The sequence below is a fragment of the Dermacentor andersoni genome, chromosome 1 (assembly GCF_023375885.2).
Source record: "Dermacentor andersoni chromosome 1, qqDerAnde1_hic_scaffold, whole genome shotgun sequence".
Classification (NCBI taxonomy): domain Eukaryota; kingdom Metazoa; phylum Arthropoda; class Arachnida; order Ixodida; family Ixodidae; genus Dermacentor; species Dermacentor andersoni.
This window is the reverse complement of record NC_092814.1, coordinates 83,432,086-83,457,878: the sequence shown is the minus strand read 5'-3', so window position 1 is coordinate 83,457,878 and position 25,793 is coordinate 83,432,086. Positions and strand designations below refer to the sequence as shown.

The window sequence follows — 25,793 nt, the reverse complement described above, 5'->3', positions numbered from 1 at the left end:
CCTCAAATTCTTCCAAAGGAGTGATATGCGCTATGGCGATACCGTGTGGCAGCACATGCGACGAAAATCCAAAATTGAGGATGGGCACGCGAGTGCAGTTTTCGCGGATTCGGATTAAGGTGCTCGGCAGGGCAATATTGCGCGACAAAACCACGTCAGTAAGCGGCGACAGGACGTACTCACCATCAGGTACGGGAGGACAGGGCGTCAGGAGGACATTTGTAGCCGCTTGTGGAGACAGCCTTGCAAACTCAGCAGAACATAAGCGGTGTGAAGCACAAGTTTTTGCGTCGGCAGGAAGCGGCAGATCCAACTGTACAACACCTGCGGAGCAGTCAATTTGGGCAGAGTGTTTCGAAAGGAAGTCGAGGCCGAGAATGAGGTCATGCGGACAGTGTTCAAGGACGATAAATAGAACGTTATAATGGCCCCCAACGGTCACACGAGCTGTGCACATTCCAAGGACAGGTGAAATACTCCCATCGGCGACTCGCACAGTGCCCGGTACGGTGGGTGTCAGGACCTTTCTAAGCCTTCGGCGGAAAGCAGCGCTCATAACTGAAAGCTGCGCTCCTGTATCAACGAGAGATCTAACAGGAACGCCATCAACTTCAATGTCCAGTAGGTTTCCACATCTAGGCAGTGTCAACAGAGGATTTGTGGGCCGGGTCGGAGTTGCAGCTTCACCTCTGGGAGCTGCACCGCCTAGTTTCCCGAAGCGAAGCGACCGGTTGCAGAAGGGGACGAAGAGCGGTGAAGGAGAGGCGAACAGGACCTACGACCTTGCGGAGACGGGGAGCAGCTGGATTTAGGTGGAGCACTGTCGGCGTTGATGTTCCTAGTCGGCGAATAGGGCTAGAAAGTACGACTGCCTGGTACTTGGCGGTAGTGACTCGGAGACGACCACTGAGGATGCGACGACCAGTGGTTGCGGCAATGACGGGCCATGTGTCCAATACCAGAACAATTCAAACAGATGGGTTTATCGTCCGCTGTGCGCCAGTCAGCTGGGTTGCGACGAAGTGGTGGAAAGCTTTGCGCCTGGAAGCGAGCGGCCAGAGAAATCTGGAAGGTGTTTGTATGGCGGACCGAGCAGAGAGATGGAATGCCCAAACTTGCTATTTCCTCCCGAACGACCGCTTGTATAAGGGAGATAGCGGGCACGCTTTCCCGACAGTCAGAACGAACTGGAGCTGGGGCCATGGCCTCAAGCTCACGGCGAACGATGCGCGTGATATCTTCTGGTCCTGTGGGCTTAACAAACCGCGGCGGGTCTTCGCAAGAAGATGTGGTGGCGGTATTGGGCAATTGGTTGAAAGTTTGAGCGACGCGGCGGCCCTTCGCTTGTTCGAAGCGCCGGCACTCCTTTATAATTTCATCCACAGTGGCACAATCCTTACACATCAGGAGATTGAAGGCATCGTCTGCAATACCTTTCAGTATGTGACCAATCTTGTCTGCCTCGATCATGTTGTTATCAGCCTTGCGACAGAGGGCCAGCATATCCTGTATGTACACGACACAGGATTCTGTGGACGTCTGAGCGTGGCACGCAAGTTCTTTTTTTGCTGCCAGCTGACGACCGACAGGTCTGCCAAACAGGTCTCGCATTTTTTTCTTTGCAAACATCCCAGCTCGTTAGGTCAGCTTCGTGTGTGTCGTACCATTGCTTCGCAGTTCCTCTTAGATAAAATATAATGTTTGCTAGCATCATTGTTGGATCCCGCCTGTTGTTGTCGCACACTCGCTCATACATCGTAAGCCAGTCCTCGACGTCGGCGTTGTCCGTGCCACAAAATGTCCCTGGGTCCCGCGGATGAGTGAGGATGACCGTTGGCACGGGCTGCTGAGGCTTTGTCGCTTGTGTTGGTTGATTTGCCATTGTGGCGGCAGGTAGATGACGTCCACTGCGAAGTTCCGTGATTGTACCCCGCACCTCCACCAAAATGTTGCAGGAAGAAAGCAGGCCCACGAGTGTAAAATAATGTATATTTACAACTGGTGTATATGGCGTTCAGGCAACTGCCAGACTTCGTCTTCCTCTAGTCCAATTCAACTTCTTCCTTCCCTTCACCGTAACAATATTAAGTTATAAATATGGGTAAGAACAGGGCATATAATATCAAGCACATAGATTATGGGGTGAATCTCGATGCCATCGGCGTCCAGGGACCGGCTGTTACCTATATCGCTGAAGCAAGAAAAGACTTCTAAGGGGCTAGTTGGGGCAAAAAACAGAGTGTTACTAAATGCGTTTACAGGCAGGAACTGAGTATAGTTGTTGAGGCCATCAACATCATTTAACTGTGGTTTTAATGTGGTTTAATTTCATTAAACGCGTTTGGTATAGCATTTCTGGAAAGTTTCTGCCCGTTATGACACAAAACATCCGGAATAGCTGAAATTGAATTGGGCTTTAGCAAAGCATTCAATTTGCGCCAGAGAACATCACTTTTTTGATTGGCTGGGTCACTAAAAATTCCCATGTAATAAGCATCCTTAGCAGCCCTAAGCTGATTTGTGAGATTATTTCTATATTTCTTAAACTCCCTGAACAGGACAGGATCTCTAGATTTCACAAATCGAGCATACATGCATGTGTTTGTGTTTAACCATACCAAGAAGCTCAGGTATTAGCCAAGGTTTTCATGCTTTAGATGGCCGTGTCATTTTTTTCATGGGGAAGTGTTCATGGTAAACAGTTTTGAAAGTGCTCATAAAAGCAGTATATACCGTGTCACTATCTTCTGGTCGGTAGACACTGTTCCAAGCTACATGAGTAATAACTTGGCAAAATGCATCAAGGTTTGATGAAGTAATGAACTGAATAATGACTGTTGTTTTAATTTTACCGGCAACGCAGTGAATTCTATTTACTATTAATATAATACCCAGATAATCGCTGATATCAGTGTACACAACTTCGGCCTCTAATGAATCAATATTAATGTTTGAAATGAATACATCTAATAGGGATGCACCTTCAATAGTCACACGCATTGCAGTAGATATCGTGTTTGAAAAACCATAGGTTGTGATAAGAGATTGAAAATCCTTTCGTAGCGGGGAAGACGAAAGCATATTTATATTGACATCACCGCCTAAGATTAGATTGATCTTCTCTTCTAATGTATAACTGAAAAGTTTTTCAAGAAACACAAGAAATCGGGTTGCGGTTATATACATATATATAACATGAAGAAAAGTAAGAAAATTACTGCTGAACACACTGCAACTGTCTAGCTTCATTTGCTGACAGCTGCACGGCACACAGCAGTAGAGGTGAAGCTGAGGGAGGGAAAGACAGGGAGAGAAGAGAGCAGAAGGAAGGAAACTAAAAAAATAAATAAATTATGAGATTTTACGTGCCAAAACCACGATCTGATTATGATACATGCCATAGTGTGGGCTCTGGAAATTTGGACCACCCGGGGTTCTTTAACAGAAGGAAACTACATACCCTACAATTAGGTAATAAATAACTAATTAACTCACTAAACAAACAAATAAACAAATAAATAACCAAACAAATAAACAAACAGCAATGTCTATGCGAATAAGAAAAGCCATAGTTGGCTTGTGTTTTCACTTAGGTAAACTGTCAACCCGGACCTGTGCACCGGCACTGTTTGGTACCCAGAAAGCAATGCACTCTATAATAATTAGGCAAAATAACTTCTTGCAAGAATTTTTTCAAACATGGATAAAAAAGCATGCACTGGAAAAGCAACAGAATTAATTTATACAAGCTCCATTGAAATGAACAGTTCTGAAAAGAGCAAAATAATACCCTACAATCACGCCAGGTACCAAGCTTCAATAAAAGAAAAGGGGGGCTGGGGGTGGTTAACTGTGCCTCCTTAATACAAGTGAGCTAAGCAGAATCAACATTATGAGTGACCAAATGCCTCCTTACCTCCCATTCAGCAACATGTTTTGTGGTAGTCATGATGGTGGGGCATTTCTTATCTGTCTTAAGTGGCCCTTCTTGAACAGCTGACACACAGTGAGTCTCCTTATGATGGCCCCCACTGCTCCACTGGTCTGTCTGCTTTCTCACAACTTCAGAGCTAGTGTCGGAAGCTTCATTTTGTATGATCCCCTTGCACTCTGCTGGACAATGATACAGCCTATTACGACTGGCTGTGGTGGCCACAGTGCCGACATTGTGACCAAAGTGCGAGTTGTGCACAGGTGCTGACAGTCTCTGTTTTGACGTGCTTAGAGTGAGGCGCTTTCGCATATTCCTGGTACTTTTTTTCCGTGAAGAAAACAAGAGGCTTTTGAAGGACCTGCTTCTCTTCTGGATAAGAAGCTTACGGCGCAATCTTGAGCTGCCACAGTCATTCATGTTGTCTTGCATTGTCACACACAGTACGGGAAGGCTCTTGCTTAGGCTTACCTGCTATTGAAAGAAAGTAAAGATATGAAAATAAGGTGATAAACATAACAAACAGAAGCAGCTGTTAAAACATGCTGCACTGTAACATAAGTAGAATGTCAAGGACCCAGAAAACATGTTTTTGCATAACAGTACACCAGTGCAGGACTCACTGCAACAGCAGCTAATAAGCAAATCACCAGACAACAACCAGGGGAGGTATTTTGTCCACGTGGTCGATTTTCCAATTCGGCCACCTATGAATAGCTGGAGCTGTACGAGCAAAGAGGAGACAGGCACCCCAAGCCAGTCTCCTCTTTCGTTGTACAGCTCAAGCCAAACAGCAATGGACAAAATGGACAGTCCACTAGGTGAATTCTTACAGAATACCCAAAAAAAACAATCTGGTTCTCTAGAAAGAAGGAGGGGCTACACATGAAATGTGCAACAAATTATGTGCAGTTTTTCTGGCTAGCAGCAATGTCTATGCAAACAAGAAAAGCCACAGTTCGCTTGTGTTTTCACTTCGGTAAACTGTTTGTCAACCTGGCCCTGTGCACTGGCACTGTTTGGTACCCAGAAAGCAATGCATCCACAAAAAAGGGTGATACACAATCTCAAGAATGCTTTACTTCCCTAGCGGATGAAAATGTAACCTCTGGTGGGCCACCACAACACATACACAGACGACTTGGGCTGCAGTCCATAAAGCTCTGCACATGTAACAAGCAAATCAATAATCTTTAGGCATTAATCTTTAGGAAACCTCAATATTCAAAATTGAGAGGAACTTCAATAACAGGCAAAAGTAAGTTGCATGCATATGAACTTCGAAGCTTAATGCTCATCTAGAAAGGACGCTGCAGCTCTGAGTGACAATAAAATGGTCCACGCACAGTCACAAAAACTAAGAACCAGCAAGGAATTCTCAAGTCAGTTTACTGTGAGGCTTCAGGTAAGATAACTAAGCTAGCTCTGTTGGGACAGTCATCTTGCACCACCCCTAAGGGAGAGTAGTCAGAGGTCCCATAGAATTTGGAGTATATAACAAGGACAAAGACAGAGAGTATACCTGAAGCAAACGGTGAACAAAAAACTGAAGAACATGAACATTACTATTTGATGGAACAGTGCTATATGAGACAAGGGCAAAAAAGGTACACACATGAGTGCTTACTCAACTACAAGTTTACTCAACTGTAAAAAAGCTAATTATTCAGGATGTCTCTGCTAACATGGTCCAAGTATTTAAAAAAGCATTAATAATTTTATGCAAACAAAACCAAGTCTGTATTGTCACAGTTCAGTTTAGAAGCCACCAGGAATTTTGTTGTTGATGGCATTCAAGGAGTTACTCTCCTAATTGACAATACATAAATTAAGAAGTTGTAGACAGTTAAAACAAGCATTGAAGTGGTTTTGGCAAGGTACAATAGTGTGCTTAAGTTTTAGATCTGGAAATAAAAGCCTACAAAAAATTAAAAATAAGTGATTATGCACCCACCCACACAACTCGCACCAGAAAGCAGTGCCCTCTAGCACGTTCATTCGATGCCTTATATATATATATATATATATATATATATATATATATATATATATATATATATATATATATATATATGTATATATATATATATATATATATATATATGGCGTCAAATGAGAGTGCTAGAGGTTGTATTGCAGCTTAGGCAAGCTTTATGTTGCCACACCTACATATTCGGCCAGGGTCAGCAGCTTCTTCAAGGTGGGAATTTTGTACCCACTCGGCGGGAATTATTGCACAATGAGACGTTGGCATGTCTCGAGCTGGCAGGGCCCAAGCAACCAGAGACGCAAGTTGTCATTTTCCTATTGCACAGTGTTTTAAGACAGCAATGAGAAATCGAAACAAAATCGAGCTGGTAGGCGATGGCGGTAGAGGATTCCACCAGGGTGAAACATGACAGCTGCTTCACCGCCTGCAGCTGGAAACGGTGGTGCGTTTGGGTTATCACCTATTAAAAGTATGCAGTATGCTTCCAATGGCACTATGCCACACACGTTGTGAAACAGATAGGTGAATTGTTTTTTTTATTTTTTTATTTCCATTTTTTTTTTCTATTTTCATCATGCCTGTTTAAAATTCTGATGTTACCTGGTTTTTGCTGTTCACCCCTTCTTACGCACGTCATACATTGCCCATGTATATAATAGATCCCATTTTGCAAATAAAATTCAGTTGAAAGTTTGTGTTTGTGTTCGTAAAATCCCTAGTCCTTCTGTCTTTCACTTCGTGCGCAACAACTATTTATCATGGATTGCTAATTGCTCAAACCATACCCTTATTAGATAGGTGAAGATGCTTATCTTAATAGGGTTAGTTGGTGACAGCTGTGAATGCGACGTGTGGCAATCCGCGAGGAGATTTGCTGGTACTGGAAGAGGAAACCAAGTTGACACTGACATTTTTGCATTTCATGTGTGGGGAAGCTACCGTGGTGGCCCCCACCATGGTAGCTACTGCTTTCAATCGTGCGTGCCTCACATCTTTTATTGTTTATGTGGGATCCAGTGGATGGAAAATGTATCATACGGTCGCAGTTTGACAATGTATTGAACGTTAGTTCTGAAAGATTGTAAATTCCAGGAACATATTAACCAGTAAAAAAGAAGCGCAACTCTATTGGGGCATTTTTTTTGTTTCTCAATCATAAAGGTTGGTGGCGAGAAATTGTACAAAACAGGATCATATGAATGACTTTCTACTGTGTACAGGGTGATCATTTAATTTTCAAGAGTTTTTAAAGATCACCTATCGCAGATAGAATAATTCTTGTCCTTGAGCTGGATTATTCAAAGAGGCAGACATTACTAGCACAAGGAATCAAAACACATATTTAAATAGTAACCGAAACTTCACTAATTACCTCGTTAATTAATTACTTTACATCCTATATTACAATTTACGAATTGTAGCCGGTGATTTTGCAAGATGTATCCACTTGAAATGAATCTCCAGGATGACACCAGTTCCGAGATATTATTTCCCAAAGTGTGAGATGAAATACACGGGCGTTCCAGTTACTTTTGTGCTTCGATGCACAAAAGAGCATTTTGTAAAAAAAAGGAAGTGGAACAATAGTGCATTCTAACGGAGAGTTGATTGGCACACATCTCCAAGCTGGCGTTATTCTGGAAATTCATCCCAAGTGGATACGCTTTGTAAACTCAATGGCTACAATTTATAAATTGCAATATGCGCTGTAAAGTAATTGAGTTAATCAGTGAATTTTTTAATCTTAAAAAATGTTTCAACAGTGAAACTAATGTCTGCCTCTCTGAATGATCTAGCTCAAGGACTAGAACTATAATATCTGCAACAGATTATTTTTTAAAATTTTGTAGAACTTAAAAATTATCACCCTATATATAATAGGCTGGAGAGTTGATTTATGTTTCACCCCTCCCAAGACTGTGTCACCTTAGTGTTGGTAAGGAATAAGCAATAATAGCTCTTGGAAAGAATGTTGTGGACAGAGTGTGTGTTGTTATCGTTCGTGCAGCGATACATTTTGCAATACCTTTCATATCCAAGGAGCCTGCTTGAGGATGCTTTTGGAGAAGAAAAATCTTGGTTTGGGAGCAGTATATTTTGAAATTGAAGCTAATTAATGGAGGAAAAAAAGACCATTTCTACAGCCACATATTTCAAATTTTGAGCAGTTTATTTGCTGCAGAACACTCAAAATCTTGAGCACATCACTGAAGTAAGCGATCACAATATTTACTCAAGTCCTTCCCTTTTGAATTAATTCCAGCAGTGTTTTTATAAATAGCTTTACATTTGTCATAAATCTGACATCAGAGGCTGCAAAAAGCTGCTGTGTTCCGCTTTCTAGTTTTTATCATACAGAATGAAGTCCCAATAATTCCAACTCCCCATAATTCGAACTAAAGGATAACTTGAACTGCATTTTTGGTGCCATTGCGGCCAAGGAGGTTAAAGTAAGAACTGCTAGAGTGGAAGTCACCTATACGGGCCCATGGGCTCGGGTGAAGGCGGCGGCAGCCATTTTGCGGGATGCAAGAATTGGCCTGACAAGAGCTTCGCAGTGTTGTTCGCCAACTTTTGCAGCGTTTTTTAATTTAGCGATTTTAATTTAATGGATTTTCAAGTTCTAATGCAACACTGTGGGCTATGAGGCGAGCCATATTGGAAGTCTCTGGATCGCAGATATCCAAGTACTGGAGCATTTTTTCTATTTTATCGGCATGAATGTGCAGCTGCCACAAAGTAGAAAAAAGAAACACGCAATAATTAGCGTTTATTCACCTTCTTTAATGCAGTGTAAAAATTGGCCAATCATGAAAGCTGTCAGAAAAGCAATTAAAAACTGTAAATGTAGCATGAGAAATAGCAGTACATGCAACAAACATAACTATTTCTTATTATCTTCATGACCATCAGGTGTTGCCTGTGCTTCAGTATCCTCATTGCATGGAAGGTCTCGAAACTTTGGTGGTGGCTGTTTCCTTTAGCCTAAAACATAAAATTTTCCTTTATTCTAGTACAAGGCAATGCTAATCTGCAACCTTATTTAAATGAAAAGAATAACACTAACATGTCAACTCCGTGTACATCAACTTTCCAAAAAACACCCAAGTGCGCTAGCACAATTTGGGATCCGCACAGCACCGCGCATGGCAAGATACGATGAGCCAAAACACATAAGCTGCGGTGACTGGTGTGCTTTTGCCCCCCCCCCCACCGCAAGATGGTGACGCGGCAGCTTCACTTGACGGGCGCTCCCTCTACTCCAGCAGTTTTTCTTTAACCTCCTTGATTGCAACAGCACACGTTTAAATGACATAAATAGTGAATTCGTATAAGGGGACATCGCACTAGCGCATAAAAAAGGACACGGACAGGATCATGAAAAAAGACACACGGAACGCTAGTTGCACAAGAGTGAAATTGGCAACAAAAAAGGATACGTGAATGCTTTTGTTACTGCATTATAGAAATGGGTAAATTTGGTCGACAGTTTCTCTACATGCTGTTAAACATTTCCGTTGGAATTCTACAAGCAAACATCAAGCACCATCAGAAATGATGACTGAACTTCAACTAGTTATCAGTTTGACCATTTGTGGCAGATTGGGGAGTCTGGAAAAATAAAACTTCGACTGGAGGTATCGTTGACATTAACTTTGAGCGGTCCTAGCACTTCCTAAATAAAACGACACTAAAGTGGTGCCTTAGTCGACTCGACAACATAATTTTTAAATGACAGCAGCAGTTCTTTCAGGTAGTCTAATTTCCAATCCATTGTCTAGGCTGTCTTAACTAAGTCTCAAGCAACGGTACATGCTTATGAGTGCGTGTTATTTTAATAATTGTGTTCAACTAATGTCAAGTGCAACTTTATTTTTCCCACTGGAGTTGCTTTTTCATATCAGCATTTCGACAGCTTATGTAAAAGTTATTATAAGCAATCTTTCCCGTCACGTGGGGTTTTCACTTGCACAAGAGCATGCAGTCGATTCCAGAGTGACCTTTGACTGAAGCTTACCTACCAGCTTAATCTCTTACATTTTGAACACCACCTGTGCAGTGCACTTATTCATTACTGCACAATATTGTGCAACACTTCACATTACTGTACAGCACTGTACAGGAACTGAACGAAGCATGCGGAGGCTCCAGCAGCAGTTGAACGTGAACTAGACTTGCTTGCTTGCACAGAAAAGCTAATTGAATGCAATATTCCAGGGTGTCTACCAAGTTGACATTTCCAAATTCCCAGAGTTTTCCAGGTTTTCCCCGAGTGCTTTTGCAATATTCCCTGAGTGAAACAGAACTTTGTTTTATGTCGAGGCAGGCTCACACCATGTTGCCCAATGCTATTACTCTCTAGTAAGCATGTTAAAAATAAAAATTACTTAATCCAGTTTGAATAGTAAGGAGTAGCGCTTATTTTATTTTAAAAAGAAAACAGAAGGAATAAGGGGTTAGTAGACTGCACAGTGAATAAGATACCTTCGAACAGAATGGCAAAACCCACTGCAAATTGAGTTGAACATTCTCAAGTACGAATAAGAAGGAGATGCATACCAAATGAAATATTTTCGAATATGAACTATTTCTATCAACTGATAGCAAGCTCATTGGTATGAGGCCCAAACTTTGTCACAAATGAGATTCACTCTCAACAGCTGATAATTAAGTCAACCTCAACTGTCCTGACATACTCTCAGCCCCACACAATGCTTCAGTGTTGCACTTCACTGATTTAAAAATTTTATTTTGGTTTGGATGAGGGAAACCTGCATCTCAGCATCAGCCAACACTTTATTTTTATTTTTTTATTTTTTGTGAGCTCAAGCTTCTTCAAAGAAGAGGTGGCACGCTTCCTTTCCCGTTCATTCTTCAATGTGTAGGTCCTTTCTGTTCTCGTTGTCCTTCCACCGAGCGTTTTCCCCACGGACCACTTGAAGCATCCTCTTGGTTAGTTGTACAGTCAACGTCCAATTTTTCGAACTCCCTAGGGGCCGCGAAAACGTCCGAAAAACCGGCATTTCGAAAAAGGGAGGATGACAAAAAATTGAATGCATGCCTTTTACTGATCTTGAGGGCTCAAAATTGCCACAGACACACCAGAAAAAGCTCTGAAGGACTGCCAGTACATTTATTAGGCATATCGGTGCTCGTACTGTGACAGGAGATGGCGGCTGCACGCGTGTATAATTAAGGAATACGTACTGTGTCCCGTGATAATTGCCCCTTCCCACGCTTGTTTTACTTCACCACTAACATTTCTGTAAAGAGGCAAAGCTGACTTTCGGGACCTGGCATTATGCAACGCGCATGTGCTTTCCGAGCTCCGAGGCCAATCGCCAGTAGTAGAAAGGCGGAGTCGGTGCCATTGCTGACAGCAGCGAATCCTTTCAATAAAAAACACGGCACCAAACGGCAAGAAACTTAATAGCGAACGTCGAAGCTGCTACGATTGGCGTTTCTGCGGTGATGGCAACGGCTATCAACGGATCTGCGTGAGAGCGCCGGTTCGAGGCGGCGAGATACTTAAAATCGAAAGTGGTGGCTTTGACTAATGCCGTTTCGGACCTGCGGTCACGGCAAAAAAGTACGGACAATCGGAGAGCGAAAGGTTCTTGCGTCCGAAATTTCAGACGTTCTTATACATTGACCGTATACGTGGTGGTGCCGCAAAGCCGTCGGACGTCTGGAAGTCGGTCGTTGACTGTACAATGGCAACTCCTCCAGCCGTCGACACGGCGTCGACGACGATTCGTAACGATTCCTCTGTGTTTTACTCGAGCCAGCTAGCGTTACCGCGACCTTCGTTCCCTTTCGATAAAATTACAGCAAATTTTTCCTGATCGAAGCGAAAATTCCCCGAGTTTCCCCGAGTATTTCCGGACTAATCAAAATCCCTGAAAATTCCTGGTTTTCCCGGTTGGTAGACACCCTGTATTCAAGTATGAGGAGGCTTCTGCATGCTCCCTGACTTGACAACCATTGCTTCGCGAGCCTGAAGAGCGCAGTAAAAAACGAACCAGGTGTCTGCTGTAATGAGTAAAAACAAATGCTCCCTGTAGAATGGGAACTTATCTGTTTTCACATTTGCGAAACTACGGATTTCTCGCATAGCATGGCCACAAATTTTCATAACCTTTTTGCATGATCTGTCTTACAAACATAGTGAACTAGGAGCCAGATGCATATTTTGTATATTTCAGGTATTTATTGCTCTCAGTATTTATACTAAACATAGGAAATTATTACTTCTATTCATGTTCCTGGGGGCGTTTCTCTGAAGTTTTGCATGACAGTTCTCGAAAACTGTCTGATTAATTATGGCTGCTTTACATTCACTCAAAACACCAGTGATCAGGCTAGAATCTTACGCATCACGCTATACGTTGACTACTGCGTCATGCAATAAAACATGAAAATATGAAAGCACTGAAAATGAACACATTTCTAACAGTAACGAGAGAGTTAAGAAAAAGAAAACAAAAAACTTTGACACTGCGGCGCTAGTTCGTTTTTTTTTTTTTTTTTTTTTTTCGTGTCATGCTTAGGGCATTCCGACGGAGCTACAGCTTATGCTAGGGGAATTTCATACCACGCATCGATGGGGACCACGTGACACTGGCAATGTAGGAAAGCATACCTGCAGCTCCGTTTATGTTTGCCTAGATGGCTGCTTAGTACGTTGCGAACATTCTTCTGATAATTCAAACCATTTGTCTAAAAATACTTTGTAAATGAACATGTTTTCGACTGTTAGTACATAATAATTTTGTGAAAATTTACAAGCATGCTACTGGCCCGTGAATGTGGCTGATGTGAAGCGCTTCAGCTTTCATGCTGTGAATGACTGGGCATGCTTGTTGCTGTACAATGAATTCCCTTATCGGCATTGCCGTTGCATGTGTTATTAAACGCGGCCATGGTTTCATGGTAATTTATCAACCTATACATTTCCAGTGTGAGATCCTTTCACACATTATCAGTCTTGGTCAGCACAAACATGTTAATGCACTTCGCTCTTTCATTTGTGTTTCCACATTAAATGGGACAGACACCGTGGCCACCATATGGCCAAAAAATTTGTGGAGAGGCCTCTAGTGGTGTGCTTTAAACACGTTTAATGCCATTGTGGTGCAGTAACTCACGGATTGCAGTGCACATTTGCATCGAAGGAATTCCCGTTAGCAAAATCTATGCGCTTTGTTTCAAACACTGTATGTCCCTTTATTGCTAGTAAGCATTAGGTGAAAAAAAAACAACATTATTTGGCAGAAGCAGTTAACCCTTTAAATGACTATGAAATGAATGTCCTTAGACTCACATATGCCTTATGTGCCGGTACGGTGTTCCCACCAAGCAATGCACAGCCAATTTGAAGCTTTTGCATACATCTTACAACACCTACTCATGCCGCCGTAAGCAAAACAATATGCACAAATAAAATGAATTGAGTGATCTAAATTGTTATTAAAGGCACTGTGAAATAATTTAGATGATTTTGTACAAATGTACAGAGTCTTTAGAGTAGGTCCTTCTGATCATTAAGTGACAAAATTTAAGTGCTCCGCGTAAAGTGTGTACTTCATTATAAGGTCTTAAAACATACTTTGCTAACAATTGCAGTGGTGCCCCTGCTTTAAGTTTTCAGCCGCCCTGTCACAATCTACATAGCAGGCGCACGTGACTTCAATCGAATGAGCTACATGATTGGCTGCCCACTTTGCATCATTGATAATTTTTCCAACTTTATGGTGAACAAATGTTGTTTGTAATAGCTGGAACGTTCAATTTGCTTCTATAAAGAAAGTAACACCTGACCTGTGGCATTGTGTCTAGCTGTAAAGAAAGTAACAGAAAGAGAACTCACAACAACAATTTATCGCTACACTCAAGCATTTCCGGCACACAGCAAGTGTCGTCTGCTTGTGTTGACGTGAGCTGTGCGGTGAGTGTTGGTCTTGAGGTGTTTTTTTCACGAGGACCATGAATCGCGCTTGCTACATTGTGGCTGCAAATCTAGGAAGTGGTGACTTGTCAAGCTGTGACATCGTGTCCTACTGCAAAGCAATAAGTGAGTGAAGTGGCTGCAGTGCATTAGCCTGTTGGTATCCAATCGGTGCCAGGATCTATGCCTTTGTGGCCATCACTTCATGCCGGAGGATTACTACCACAATGGAGAGTTTAGAGTGTCCATTATTCCGGTAAATGCAGACGGACTGGGTGTTTTGCTGGATGTGCTGAGGTGCAAATGTAAGCGGCCTGCAGGGTGCAGCCACCTGGTGGTGCATAGCTCAACCAGACAAACACAGAGCTAATATAGCAGTAACTGAGTGCATTCTACTTTCCTGCCAGTGGAAATTTTTGGCAGCAGCGTAATCATGAATGCATTGTCTTTTTAAATGTTTAAAATGTTTTACGCTCGGTTACAGCAATATTAGCTCCTCTGCGCCACCAGGTAAGTGGCTGCCCTGTGCAGGCTGCTCCCATTTACACCTTCACCTATTCGCCAAAACACCCAGCTTGCGTGCATTTACCGGTATACTGGACACGCTTGATGCTGCGACAGAATTTTCACAACTCACGCGGCGAGAGGAGAGGTTGGAGAGGCTTCACAGGCTGGCTCCAAGACACCGGAAGTAGACGACATGACATCACATCATGACGCAGAGCCCGTGAAGGTGGAGCTCAGCCCCATTGGTTCAGCAAATGAGTTGAGAGGAAAAGAACGGCTAGGGAGGAGGGTAACTTGTAGTTGTTCATAGCGCCCTTAATATGAGACACTTCACTTAACTTGTGCCATGAATGTTTTACTGTAGCTGTACAATACACATCTACAAAATTTGTCCAAACCATCTCAGGGACACTTTAACCAAGCAAGGAGAGCTCATTTAGTCTACCAGCAAGAATATTCGCTTGCCTCCTGTCATACACGTGTTCGCATCTCACGGCATAAGCATGAAGATATGGAGATCATAGGCCCTCAACAAAACACAAACACAATTTCATGGGTGCGCTAATGTGACTGCGCAAGAGTGCATTGGAATGTAGACTAGAATGACATGATACTCAACGTATGACTGCTGCAATTCCCAATATCCTGAGAATGAAGTTGACAAAAACCAGGCTATTTACCCACTTCCTCTAAGACATGGCCTGAATGCAAACCATTGGTGATTGGGTGCAATTCGAGACATTTTTATGGTTCTGGCGCAGCTTGGTGCAGCCAGTCGCAAATGTAGCATTTTGGCACAACTGGTGCAGCTGTACCATTCCTAGAAGCTGCTTTCTGGTGCAAGTGGGTGCATAATCACGTGCATACCTGCCAACTTTAAACTTTGGAAATAGTACGGTCCAAGCCCCAAAATATAAAATTTTGGTTCAAAATACTAAAAATTGCTTTGGTACTTAAGATGTGGATCGTTTATTAAAATATTTTGCAGCTTTCGTTTTGTAAAGCTGTAAACAGGCACACTCTATATTTGCAGCTAGATGATCTGCGTCACAGATAGAAATATTCATGAGGTTTATTTTTGAAACATTCACGCAACAGCACCTGAAAATGTGGTTGCCGTTATACAAGGGTTCAGTGGAGTGGGTGGCGCTGCTGTGGGTATGTGTCCAAATAATTGAGTGAGACCGTGAAATCTGGCTTTTAAAAATTGGTCGATTACAGTATTTGAATTTCTAAAATTAGATACTGCCCTAAGCTGCACGCAAATAAAGAAATTGTAAAACCACTAGCGTCTATATGAAAATCGTAAGCACGCTACAAATTTCAGACATTTTACAATAAAGTTGTCAAAGTTGGCAGCTATGCACATAGTATTTTTCATGTCTCGCGGGCTTTGTTTTTCAGCTGGAAAAATTAAGCACACTAACTGTATTTTGCTGAAACCATACTAACTCAATGTTTCTTATAATTGCCTACAACTTAATTGATGTCAATTAGGATAGTAATTAATAAGCTATGTCAATTATCTAATTTAGTTGTAAAATATTACTGGTGGCTTCTAAGCTCAGCTGTGAAGAATATCTATTTAGTTTCATTTTCACATTTTTTTAAAGCTCCATCCATGTTAGCTAGGACACTGTATATTTTGATATTGAAAAAAAAATTTTTTTTTTGTTGAAGATAAAAAGTGAACATGTGCAACACAGAGCCTTTGAGGTAGATCAAAAAGAAAAAGAAAACAAAACTTTGTAACTTAAGAAAAATAAATAAATCTGTACCAGGCATTTAAGTGTGTTGGCTGCAATAACAAAGACGAGGACACAGTGGGCATGCCCGGTGTGTGCCATTTGATTGATTTCCATGTTTTGCAGCGACAGTCTACCAGTGGCGGCTCACTTGAGTTTTCTGAATAAATAGTTTACCTACGAATGGTAACCGAGTGCATTTCTCCATTCTCAGCAGATCTACATGAAGAGCAATACAGGCTAAAGAAATATGTACAGATGTAAAGCTATAATTCTTTCCCACAAAGCGAAACTGATAACTTGCTAATCATCATCATCATCATCATCATCATCATCATCATCATCATCATCCTGTTTTGTGTCCACTGCAGGACGAAGGCCCCTCCCTGCGATCTCCAATTACCCCTATCCTGCGCCAACTGATTCCAACTAGCGCCCGCGAATTTCCTAATTTCATTGCTCCACCTAGTCTTCTGTCGTCCTCGATTGCGTTTTCCTTCTCTTGGTACCCATTCTGTAACCCTAATGGTCCAACGGTTATCTAACTGGTGCATTACATGACCTGCCCAGCTCCATTTTTTTCTCTTGATGTCAATTAGAACATCGTCTATACCCGTTTGCTCTCTGATCCAAACCGCTCTCTTTCTGTCTCTTAACATTACGCCTAGCAATCTTCGTTCCATCGCTCTTCGCACGGTCCTTAATTTGTTCTCAAGCTTCTTTGTCAGTCTCCAAGTTTCTGCCCCATATGTCAGCACTCGTAAGATGCACTGATTGTACACCTTCCTTTTCAGTGATAATGGTAAGCTTCCAGTCAGGAGCTGGCAATGTTTGCCCTATGCGATCCAACACATTTTTATTCTTCTGTGAATTTACTTCTCATGATCAGGGTTCCCAGTGATTAATTGACCTAGGTAAACATACTCCCTTCACAGACTCTAGAGGCCGACTGGCGATCCTGAACTCTTGTTCCTTTGCCCGGCTATTTATCATTATCTTTGTCTTCTGCATATTAATCTTCAACCCCACTCTTACAATCTCTCTGTTAAGGTCCTCAATCATTTGTTGCAACTTGTCTACATTGTTGCCGATTAGAACAATGTCATCTGCAAACCGAAGGTTGCTGAGATATTCGCTGTCAATCTTTACTCCTAAGCCTTCCCAGTTTAATAGCTTGAATACTTCTTCTAAGCATGCAGTGAATAGCATTGGAGAGATTGTGTCTCCCTGTCTGACCCCTTTCTTTATAGGTATCTTCCTGCTTTATTGTGTAGAATTAAGGCAGCTGTAGAACCTCTCTAGATGTTTTCCAAGGTATTTGCGTAAGTGTTCTGTACTCCTTGATTACGTAATGCCTCTATGACTGCTGATATCTCTACTGAGTCAAATGCCTTTTCGTAAACAATGAAAGCCATATAGAGAGGCTTATTGTACTCTGCGGATTTCTCGATAACCCAATCGATGACATGGATGTGATCCATTGTAGAGTATCCCTTCCTGAAGCCAGCCTGTTCCCTTGGTTGACTAAAGTCCAGTGTTGCCCTTATTATAGTGGAGATTATTTTGGTAAATACTTTATATAATATTGGGAGTAAGCTAATGGGCCTATAATTTTTCAATTCTTTAATGTCTCCCTTTTTGTGGATTAGTATTATGTTTGCATTCTTAGTTTTCTGGGACCCTTGCAGTCAATACACACTTCGTATAGAGAGCGGCCAGTTTTCCAAGCATTATGTCTCCTCCATCTTTGATGAAATCGACTGTTATTCCATCTTCTCCTACCGCTCTTCCCCGTTTCATGTCTTGCAAGGCCCTCCTGACCTCATCGCTAGTTGTAGGAGGAGTTTCTGTATCCTGTTCATTACTGCTTCCTGACTCCTCTGGGTACTGTACAGGTCAGTATAGACTTCCGCTGCTTTTACTATATCTTCGAGGTTGCTGATATTACCCTGCTTATCTTTCAATGCATACATCTTGGTTAGTCCTATGCCAAGCTTTTTTCTCACTGAATTCAGGCTGTGTCCATTTTTTACGGCTTCTTCAGTCTTTTTCACGTTATAGTTTCGAATATCCCTTATTTTTGCTTTATTGATCAGTTTTGACAGTTCCGCAAATTCTACCCCATCTCTTGAGTTGGACACTTTCATTTTTTTGTTGTTGCTTTATTAGGTCCTTTGTTACTTGGGAGAGCTTGCCTACTGGTTGCCTTGGTGCCATGCCTCCCACTTCAATTGCTGCCTCTGGAGCCAACCTAGTTACGGTTTCATTTATTAGCTCTGTGTCATCATCGACTCTCTGTTCTAAAGCAGCATATTTGTTTGCAAGTACCAGCCTGAATTTGTCTGCTTTTACCCTTACTGCCTCTAGGTTGACTTGTTTCGTCTTGACCAATTTAGCTCTTTCTCTCTTCAAATTTTCTTCAATACACTGGTCTAGTTCCTTTTCAATATATGAGGCCTCCATTATATAAGCTAGAACAAAATGTAAAAAAAAAGAAAGGTATGATCAATCTCTGTTAGTTTGTCACAGATGATAATCAGGAGGTGTCACGAATGTCTTTATTCAGGCAGTATTTGCATCTTTGAGTAAAACTAGATGGTGAGAAAAGCAAAAAACAATGCCTTTTTGTAAGATGGAATTGCAGACATATGTGAAACCCATTGACGTATATGGAGCCCCTTCTCCTTTAAAAAAAGCTGCTGTTATAAAGCTAGAACAAAATCAACAACAGCAAAACACAATAGCTGATATTAAAAAAAACCAGCAATCCTGTATAGAAATAGCAATGATTGTACCCAATTCTAACCCATCCCCTCATGAAAGACCAGAACTTGATTTCAGGATAAAAACCAAAGATACGTCAGCTTGTAAGGGAAAACTAAATAAAGAAGAGCATTGAGCCCTGTTTTAATACCTTAAGCAACTGCAAAACAAATCGCCAGGCAGAAAAAGTTTAGGCTCGTGTGCCAAATTCAACACTCCTAAAGTGTTCCCCTGTCTCCTGTTTCATCATGTTCATTTTGTTTCCTTCACTCTTGCTGAGTTGCGCTAATTCATGTAAATGTTAAAGCTCACCTGTTTTAATGTTTCAGTTTGCTGTAGACCTCTCTTACATGTTTAATACTGCTGCTTTTGCAAATTACTTAAGACTAATGTCTGCCTCACTGTGTTCTTTATACCATGGGTTTAATGTCACAGGTATTAGAAGTGCTTTAAAGATGAGGGATGAGGGAAGGTTCGTATGGCAATTGCTCATTGATGAAGCAATCAGCTGCCTTGCCCCACTCAATTTCCAAAGCCATCGCTGACTGGACATTGCGGCCGAATCTTCAAAGTTCCAGTAGCCAAAGTATGAAGTCTATATATCTTTAGCAATTGCTGTCAGTTTCACAGAATTTGATCGTCTAAAGCTTCATATTAATAGCTACTATTGAGAACATGTGGCATTGTATGCCTTGTGTACCATAACAGAAAAATCATCTTACCTCAGCTTCCCTGCACACTTCTGGCATGCTAAGAAAGAAAAAAGTACAAGCAAACAGGTGAAGAACAGTGCCTCAAAAGACAACAGCTGCATTAATGTGCATTTTATGCCCACTTACAGTATAAAGACTGCTCCCCTGCATATCCTGAGAAGCCAACAAACAAAGACACCAAGGAAAACATAGGGAAAATTACTTGTATTTACTAATTCAATTGAAGAAATGATAAATTAATGGCAAAGAAAGTGGATTAAAAAGCAACTTGCCGCAGGTGGAGAACAATCCCACGTCTTTGCATTACGCGTGCGATGTGAGTGATGAAAAAACAACTTGCCACAGGTCGCATCGCAGGAGTAATGCGAAGACGTGGGATTGTTCCCCACCTACGGCAAGCTGTTTTTTCATCTACTATCATTGCCATTAATTTACAATTTCTTTAATTGAATTAGTAAGTACAAGTAAATTCCCCTATGTTTTCCTTGGTGTCTGTTTGTTGGCTTCTCATGATATGATTAATAAAAATTGGGCCTCTCGGTTAACCCTCTTTCTTCTCGTTGCTCCACTGCATGTGTGAGGTGCTGACTATGCAAGCCTGTTACTGCATGCATGAAAAATGTAGCCACGCTTTGACATTACCAATGTGTGTGAGCTTCGATAACTGGCACAAACTGTTTACCTGCCACCATGTACGTTCACATGTTGCATAACACTTTAAACGGTTTGCTCATTAGCCAGCAAGTAAGCTTGCTTTATGTCATACACCAGCAGTAGAATGAGCTCTTTGGCCATCTGCGTTTTTAGAACACAAGCTGTGGTTCCAGAAAGCAATGATAAAGATGATCTTAAGAAAAGCTTCATTTTACAGAGGCAATGCACAGCATGAAATAGCAAAATGTACAGCACTACAGAGCATCAAGTGCTCATGTGAAATTAATGTAAAAAGTTAGTCACGTTAGTGGTGCAATTAACTCAAGTTTACATATAATTACTGGATATTAGAGAACCACTAAAAGTTATTGTTTAGGAAATACAGCAAGCAACAGATTCGTCATATTTGTTTAATAAGATTATGTACGTATTAAAAACTCTGAATGAAGCACACACATTCGGTGCAAGCATTTTATCTTAGATGTGGACTCGAAAGCACCGTGGCTGTGTCGCAACTCTGAATATAGCTGCTCCTACTGTATGCCGAGTGAAAACACTGATCATCTTACTTTGTGGAAAACTTGGTTCGACAGCTTGTACTTTTTCCACCAACCTTGCTCGGAGCACTATTGGCTGCTCCAGTTGCCTGCACGATATAAAGGAAGGAAGGAGAAAGCACTCATGAGACTACAGTAGTCTCTTGTAGGGCCATCAAAACAGGTGAAACCAGATACAGCAAATTTCACATCAGTGAAATATTCACTGCGAGGAAGCATTTTTTGAGTCCTACAGTATTGCATAATGCTTCACATTAAAACTGCAGATAAAATGACCACAGGTATGAAACATATTTTTAAATAAAATTTTAACATGCATAGCTGTAAACAACCTTTAGTGGCAATACAGCCCAAAGCTACAGAACTGAAAGAGAATGTGCAAGAGTTCTACTGAATGTGGTCCCAAATTTGATTCTGCATTTAAAGGGGCCCTGAAACACTTTTTAGTGAAATCAAGAAATGCATTTGAATTGAAAATAGACTACTTGAAAAATACTTTGCAGCAAAAAGTACTTCAATGTGTTCAGCAAAAGCAGAGTTATTGGCAATCAGAGAATGCCTTTGATCCCTTACGCGGTGCTCCTCCTCCTCCTCCTCCAATGCCTTGCACTGCAAAGGCTACGGCAGAGCAGGACGTACCAACAACGCTCCGCCTACTGAACGTATATGGTGTGCGGTTCAAATTTGATTTTGGATGTTCACATAGATGCCACTACTTCTGATTTTGGCACCTATGATGCACTAAACTCAGAGGCTATCCCTCAACTTACAATTGAGTTGACATTGCCTCCACAATGTATCATCCCTTAGGTGTGCTACAGTGTACTAGATAGCTACGCATGGCTGTGTTTTCGCACTCCGAGTTGCATGAGCAACACATTTCCTTTCGTGCTCATCTCTAACGAGATAACACAATTTTAGAGCGTGGAGCAAAATGCCTCTATATTCGCTCAAGCGAGTACATCGGCAGCATGCACATCAGCTAAAGGCGTGGATATACTCTGGCGCGACGCGGATGTGTGCCACGTGTGGCGCAGTTACACTACACCGGCGAAAATTTGATGCTATACAGTCTTGAGGGTCTAGCATGCAGTGCATTCAGCATGAACAGTGGTGCTCAGCATGCTTCGGCACTTTAGGCATGGTTGGAGTGGGAATAGAACATGTCATATCGCATGCTAAAGCCATAAGAGCAGAGTGCAACGTGTGCCAACTTCGCTGGCATGCAGCATGCTGGCTTACAGTTCAAGTGCACTGCAGTGAGCATGCCGAGTTTGCGCCTTCACCAAATACAAAAGTGCACTCTCGCCGTGCACACGTGTGCATGTGCTGCGGCAATAGCTGATCAGTGCGCTGCTGCAGGCCACATTTAACGCACCAAACTATACAGAAGACAAATTGATGATGGCATGATGGCGACACATCTCGAAGGTGTGCAACTTGGAAAGTAGACAACCTGTACGTCAGATATTGGCGATCGAGCCAGCTCGCCATGCGCCTGGAAACACGTCACACACAGAGACCAATCAGAGCATGCAATTGTCCTCGGCAAGCCACAGCGAGCACAGCAAGTGGGGTCGTCCTGGCACGCCGCGGCGGCCGCGGTATCTACGCTATGGAGCAGCCACAGCTACATTAGCTACATGCAACTGTAGTGGTCAACTGTGGCGCGTATGACAGGGCTGAAGTGCATGCTCTCGCTCATGATCTCCAGTCTAGCCATGCTATGTGGTACGGAGTTGTTTTGTCCTGTACCAGCTTGACCGACAGAAAGTATCCACATCCAAATCGTGCATCTTGAAACGCTGTCAGTAGCTCACTACGAAGCGATGCTTTCCAAGGCAGTCAGGTGGGGCCAGGAGTGAGCATGAGCTGGCAAGCATACGTACGGTCTGAGCTTAAGTTTCCCATGGTTAGAAGCTAGTTGAGTGTTCAAAACTAATATAAATTAGCTACTACACAAGAGTACAAGAGCTACTACACCGACAAGCATTGTGGGCAAAGTTTAATTCCTACATGGGTGGGCGTGGACGAGTGTGAACAGATGACAGTCAGCTTCTTCCAGAAGTACATAATTCTTATTGAAATTTGAAATGCAAGTTTTCACTTACATTAGTCTGTTTAGTAAACTATTCACAGCGGCGTATGCTATTCGTAGAATGTATTTTTCACAAAGCCCAAGTTGTGGTTCAGGGCCCCTTTAAAGGGCCCCTCACCATGCCACATAGCAAGTTTCGGTTATACACTGGAAGTTGTTACATGCACTCTAGAGAGTGTTCTGCCGCAAGAATTTTTCAATTTGGTTCCTTAATAGCCGAGATAGAAATACTTCAGTGCCGCGAACCCATGATTTCAGGAGGCGAGGGCCACTGCCAAGAGAGACACTCTCTCCACTTGCCTCACCTAGCTTTCACAAGCAAAATTCCTTCCCTTCGTTCTCCCATACTGGAGCTCGAGGATCGCGTGATGCATATGCCATGGGCCCCGCCTTCACTTTTTTTCCCCCTCCCTTTATTGCTACATGGTGCACTTCCACTGACAGCGTCGTGCACAAGCTGTTGTGTTTGTCTCGTTTCAAGCAGCACATAATTTTGCGCGTTGAACACCTGACTAGCAGTATAAGTCAGTGCTATGCGAATACTGAGGCAGACACAAGCAGTACATAGAGCATGATTGCGCACTTGAAGACAGTAGAAAATCACACTAATTCATTCATTCATTTATTTCACATACTGCCAATCCTATACAGGATCATTGTAGGAGGGGCATGTGCAAGAATAGTATACAAGAATAGGTATAAAATATGAACAACACGAGAGAAACGAAATATGTCAAAGAAATAAAACGAATGGTAGGATTGAACAAAATCTAACAGATACAAAATTCATTGCCAATGTAATCCTGCAGCGTTTTCAAAAATAAGTCTAACATTGTAAGTTTAGTAACAGAAGGGTCTAAGCTGTTCCATTCTCTAGTAGCAAGAGGAAAAAAAAAAGTGAAAACATTGCGTGAAAAGAATATTCTGTTAGTTTTTGGTCATGGTTTTGTCTAGTTTTTCTGGCTGTAGATTTGGATACATATTTGGATTGGTCAATGTTTATCTGGCAGTTGATTATTTGGTACAAAACTTTCATTCTAGAGAATTTCGCTCGATACTTCAGTGGCCATAGTCCTGCAGTGTTTAAAAGCTGTGTTGTAATTATTTATTAAATATAATCCTAACCGCCTTCCTTTGTATTCTTTCTAGTTTGTTCGTATCTTGTACGGGAGCCACGCAATAGTGCCGTATTCTAAACTTGCTCTTGCATAAGTAGTGTAAGCTAATAGTTTAATGTCAGAAGAAGCCAAGCAGAGCTGGCATTGTATGTACATCAGAAGTTTGAAAGCTCTTGAGGTTACCTGCTCTATGTGACAACTCCATCAAAGGTCATGCATTATGGTAAGTCCCAGTGTTCTACTGAAGGTAATACAGAATCCTTTACTCGGTAATGGTACACAGACCTTGTTTTCTTTCTTGTTATTTAAAGGAGAGCGCTTCTTTGTATATTCAGATTCATTTGCCCCAATAAGGGCACCACCTGCCTATGGCTTCTAAGGCGCTGTTTTGTATGATGTGGTCTGTTTCTGAATTAATTTCATGATACAAAATACAGTCGTCTGCAAACAGTCGTATATTTACGTTGATTTCAGTAGGCAAGTCATTTATGAAAATCAGAAATAAAATGAGAGCGAGAACAAAGTCAATAATATGGGTCTATAATTGGAGGAATGTTTTTGTACCTGATTTATGTACAGTTAAACCTTGATATAATGAAGTCTGCGAAATCTAAAATTTGCTTCGTTATATTAAAATTTCACTGCATTGAAATTCGACCTTTTATGCAAATAAGTACAGTCACCGGTCAATTTTCCTTGCAAGGAAAGGGGCCACAGAATTTTCCAAATCATTAGACAATAAAAAAAAGCAAGATTAAATGAGAACACAATTTATTTTGATGAATTTGGGAGTCGGCGATGAATGAGACGGCTTGATGCCACATCGACAATATCGTCACATCAGTGGTATGAATTAAGCGAAGCCAGCCACACTTTCGGGTGCAGTGGGGTGACTCTGTCATGAAAAGCGCCGACAGCGGGGAGCACAGAGTTTCATATCACAATAGCTAGAGGGAATAGCAGCTCTGCGATCGTTCAACTATCATGGGAATGATGGGAAGTACAGGCTACGGATTGGTGTTCTGTTGACTGGCAAGGTATTTTTGGCAGTTTTGGTTTCGCTTCAAGCGTAATTGCTATAACCCGCAGTGGGACAGTGCAACGCAATTGCGCTGCGCCTTTTTTCTGTTGCGCGAAGTGGCGATAGCACGCTGGGCCAGCGGCTGGGCCGATGTTTGTCGTGGTGTGGTGTCGAAGCCCCGACGAGAAAGCGACGGCCTCATAAACATTGGAAGAATGTGCTTTGACCGTTTTGACTAAGTGTGTTAGGTTGACGCTGTAGCGTTATGTGCTTTATGAAACCTCAGAAGAGCAAAAAGAAGGCACTACTGATACAAGACACAGACAGTTGTACTTCTTGTGGCTTGACAATTAAATTTGATTGAGGGCTTCATTATGCATTGCTCGTTTACGTGCTCATTGAGATGTGTGTTTCAGGACCTTTGAGAACACAAACTTACTTGTGGTAGGAAAGGTTGCTGCTGCCTGGCTGCTGCCTACAGCTGCTGCCTGGCTGTAGTCAGCTGTCACAAAATGGGTAAGTGCAAAGCCACGCCATAACAGCTGCTGGCGCACGCTTCGGAAGTGTACTTCATTATATAAAATATAATTAAGCATACTCGTAGCAAGCCACAAGCGTCCTAGCTAGTACTGCAGCAGATGTGCTTAAAAACACTTGAACACGTTCAGAAATCGTGACAGCCTGCACAGCCTTTCGAAAGAGCGAGAGAGTTCGCAAGTGCCTGTCGTCTGCGAGAAGTCTCGCATTC

General features: G+C 42.1%; 1 protein-coding gene across 1 annotated transcript in view; it reads right to left on the bottom strand.

Moving 5' to 3' along the window:
* LOC126546105 (uncharacterized) overlaps window positions 1-25,793 on the bottom strand; it is a 153,408-nt gene that overhangs the window by 83,085 nt on the left and 44,530 nt on the right. Inside the window, exons 9-11 of the mRNA XM_055061665.2 lie at window positions 20,821-20,897; window positions 19,607-19,634; window positions 3,917-4,405 (exon numbers count right to left, since the gene is read on the bottom strand). Of these exons, the coding sequence (XP_054917640.1) occupies window positions 3,917-4,405; window positions 19,607-19,634; window positions 20,821-20,897 (594 nt within the window). The remainder of the gene's footprint in view (window positions 1-3,916; window positions 4,406-19,606; window positions 19,635-20,820; window positions 20,898-25,793) is intronic.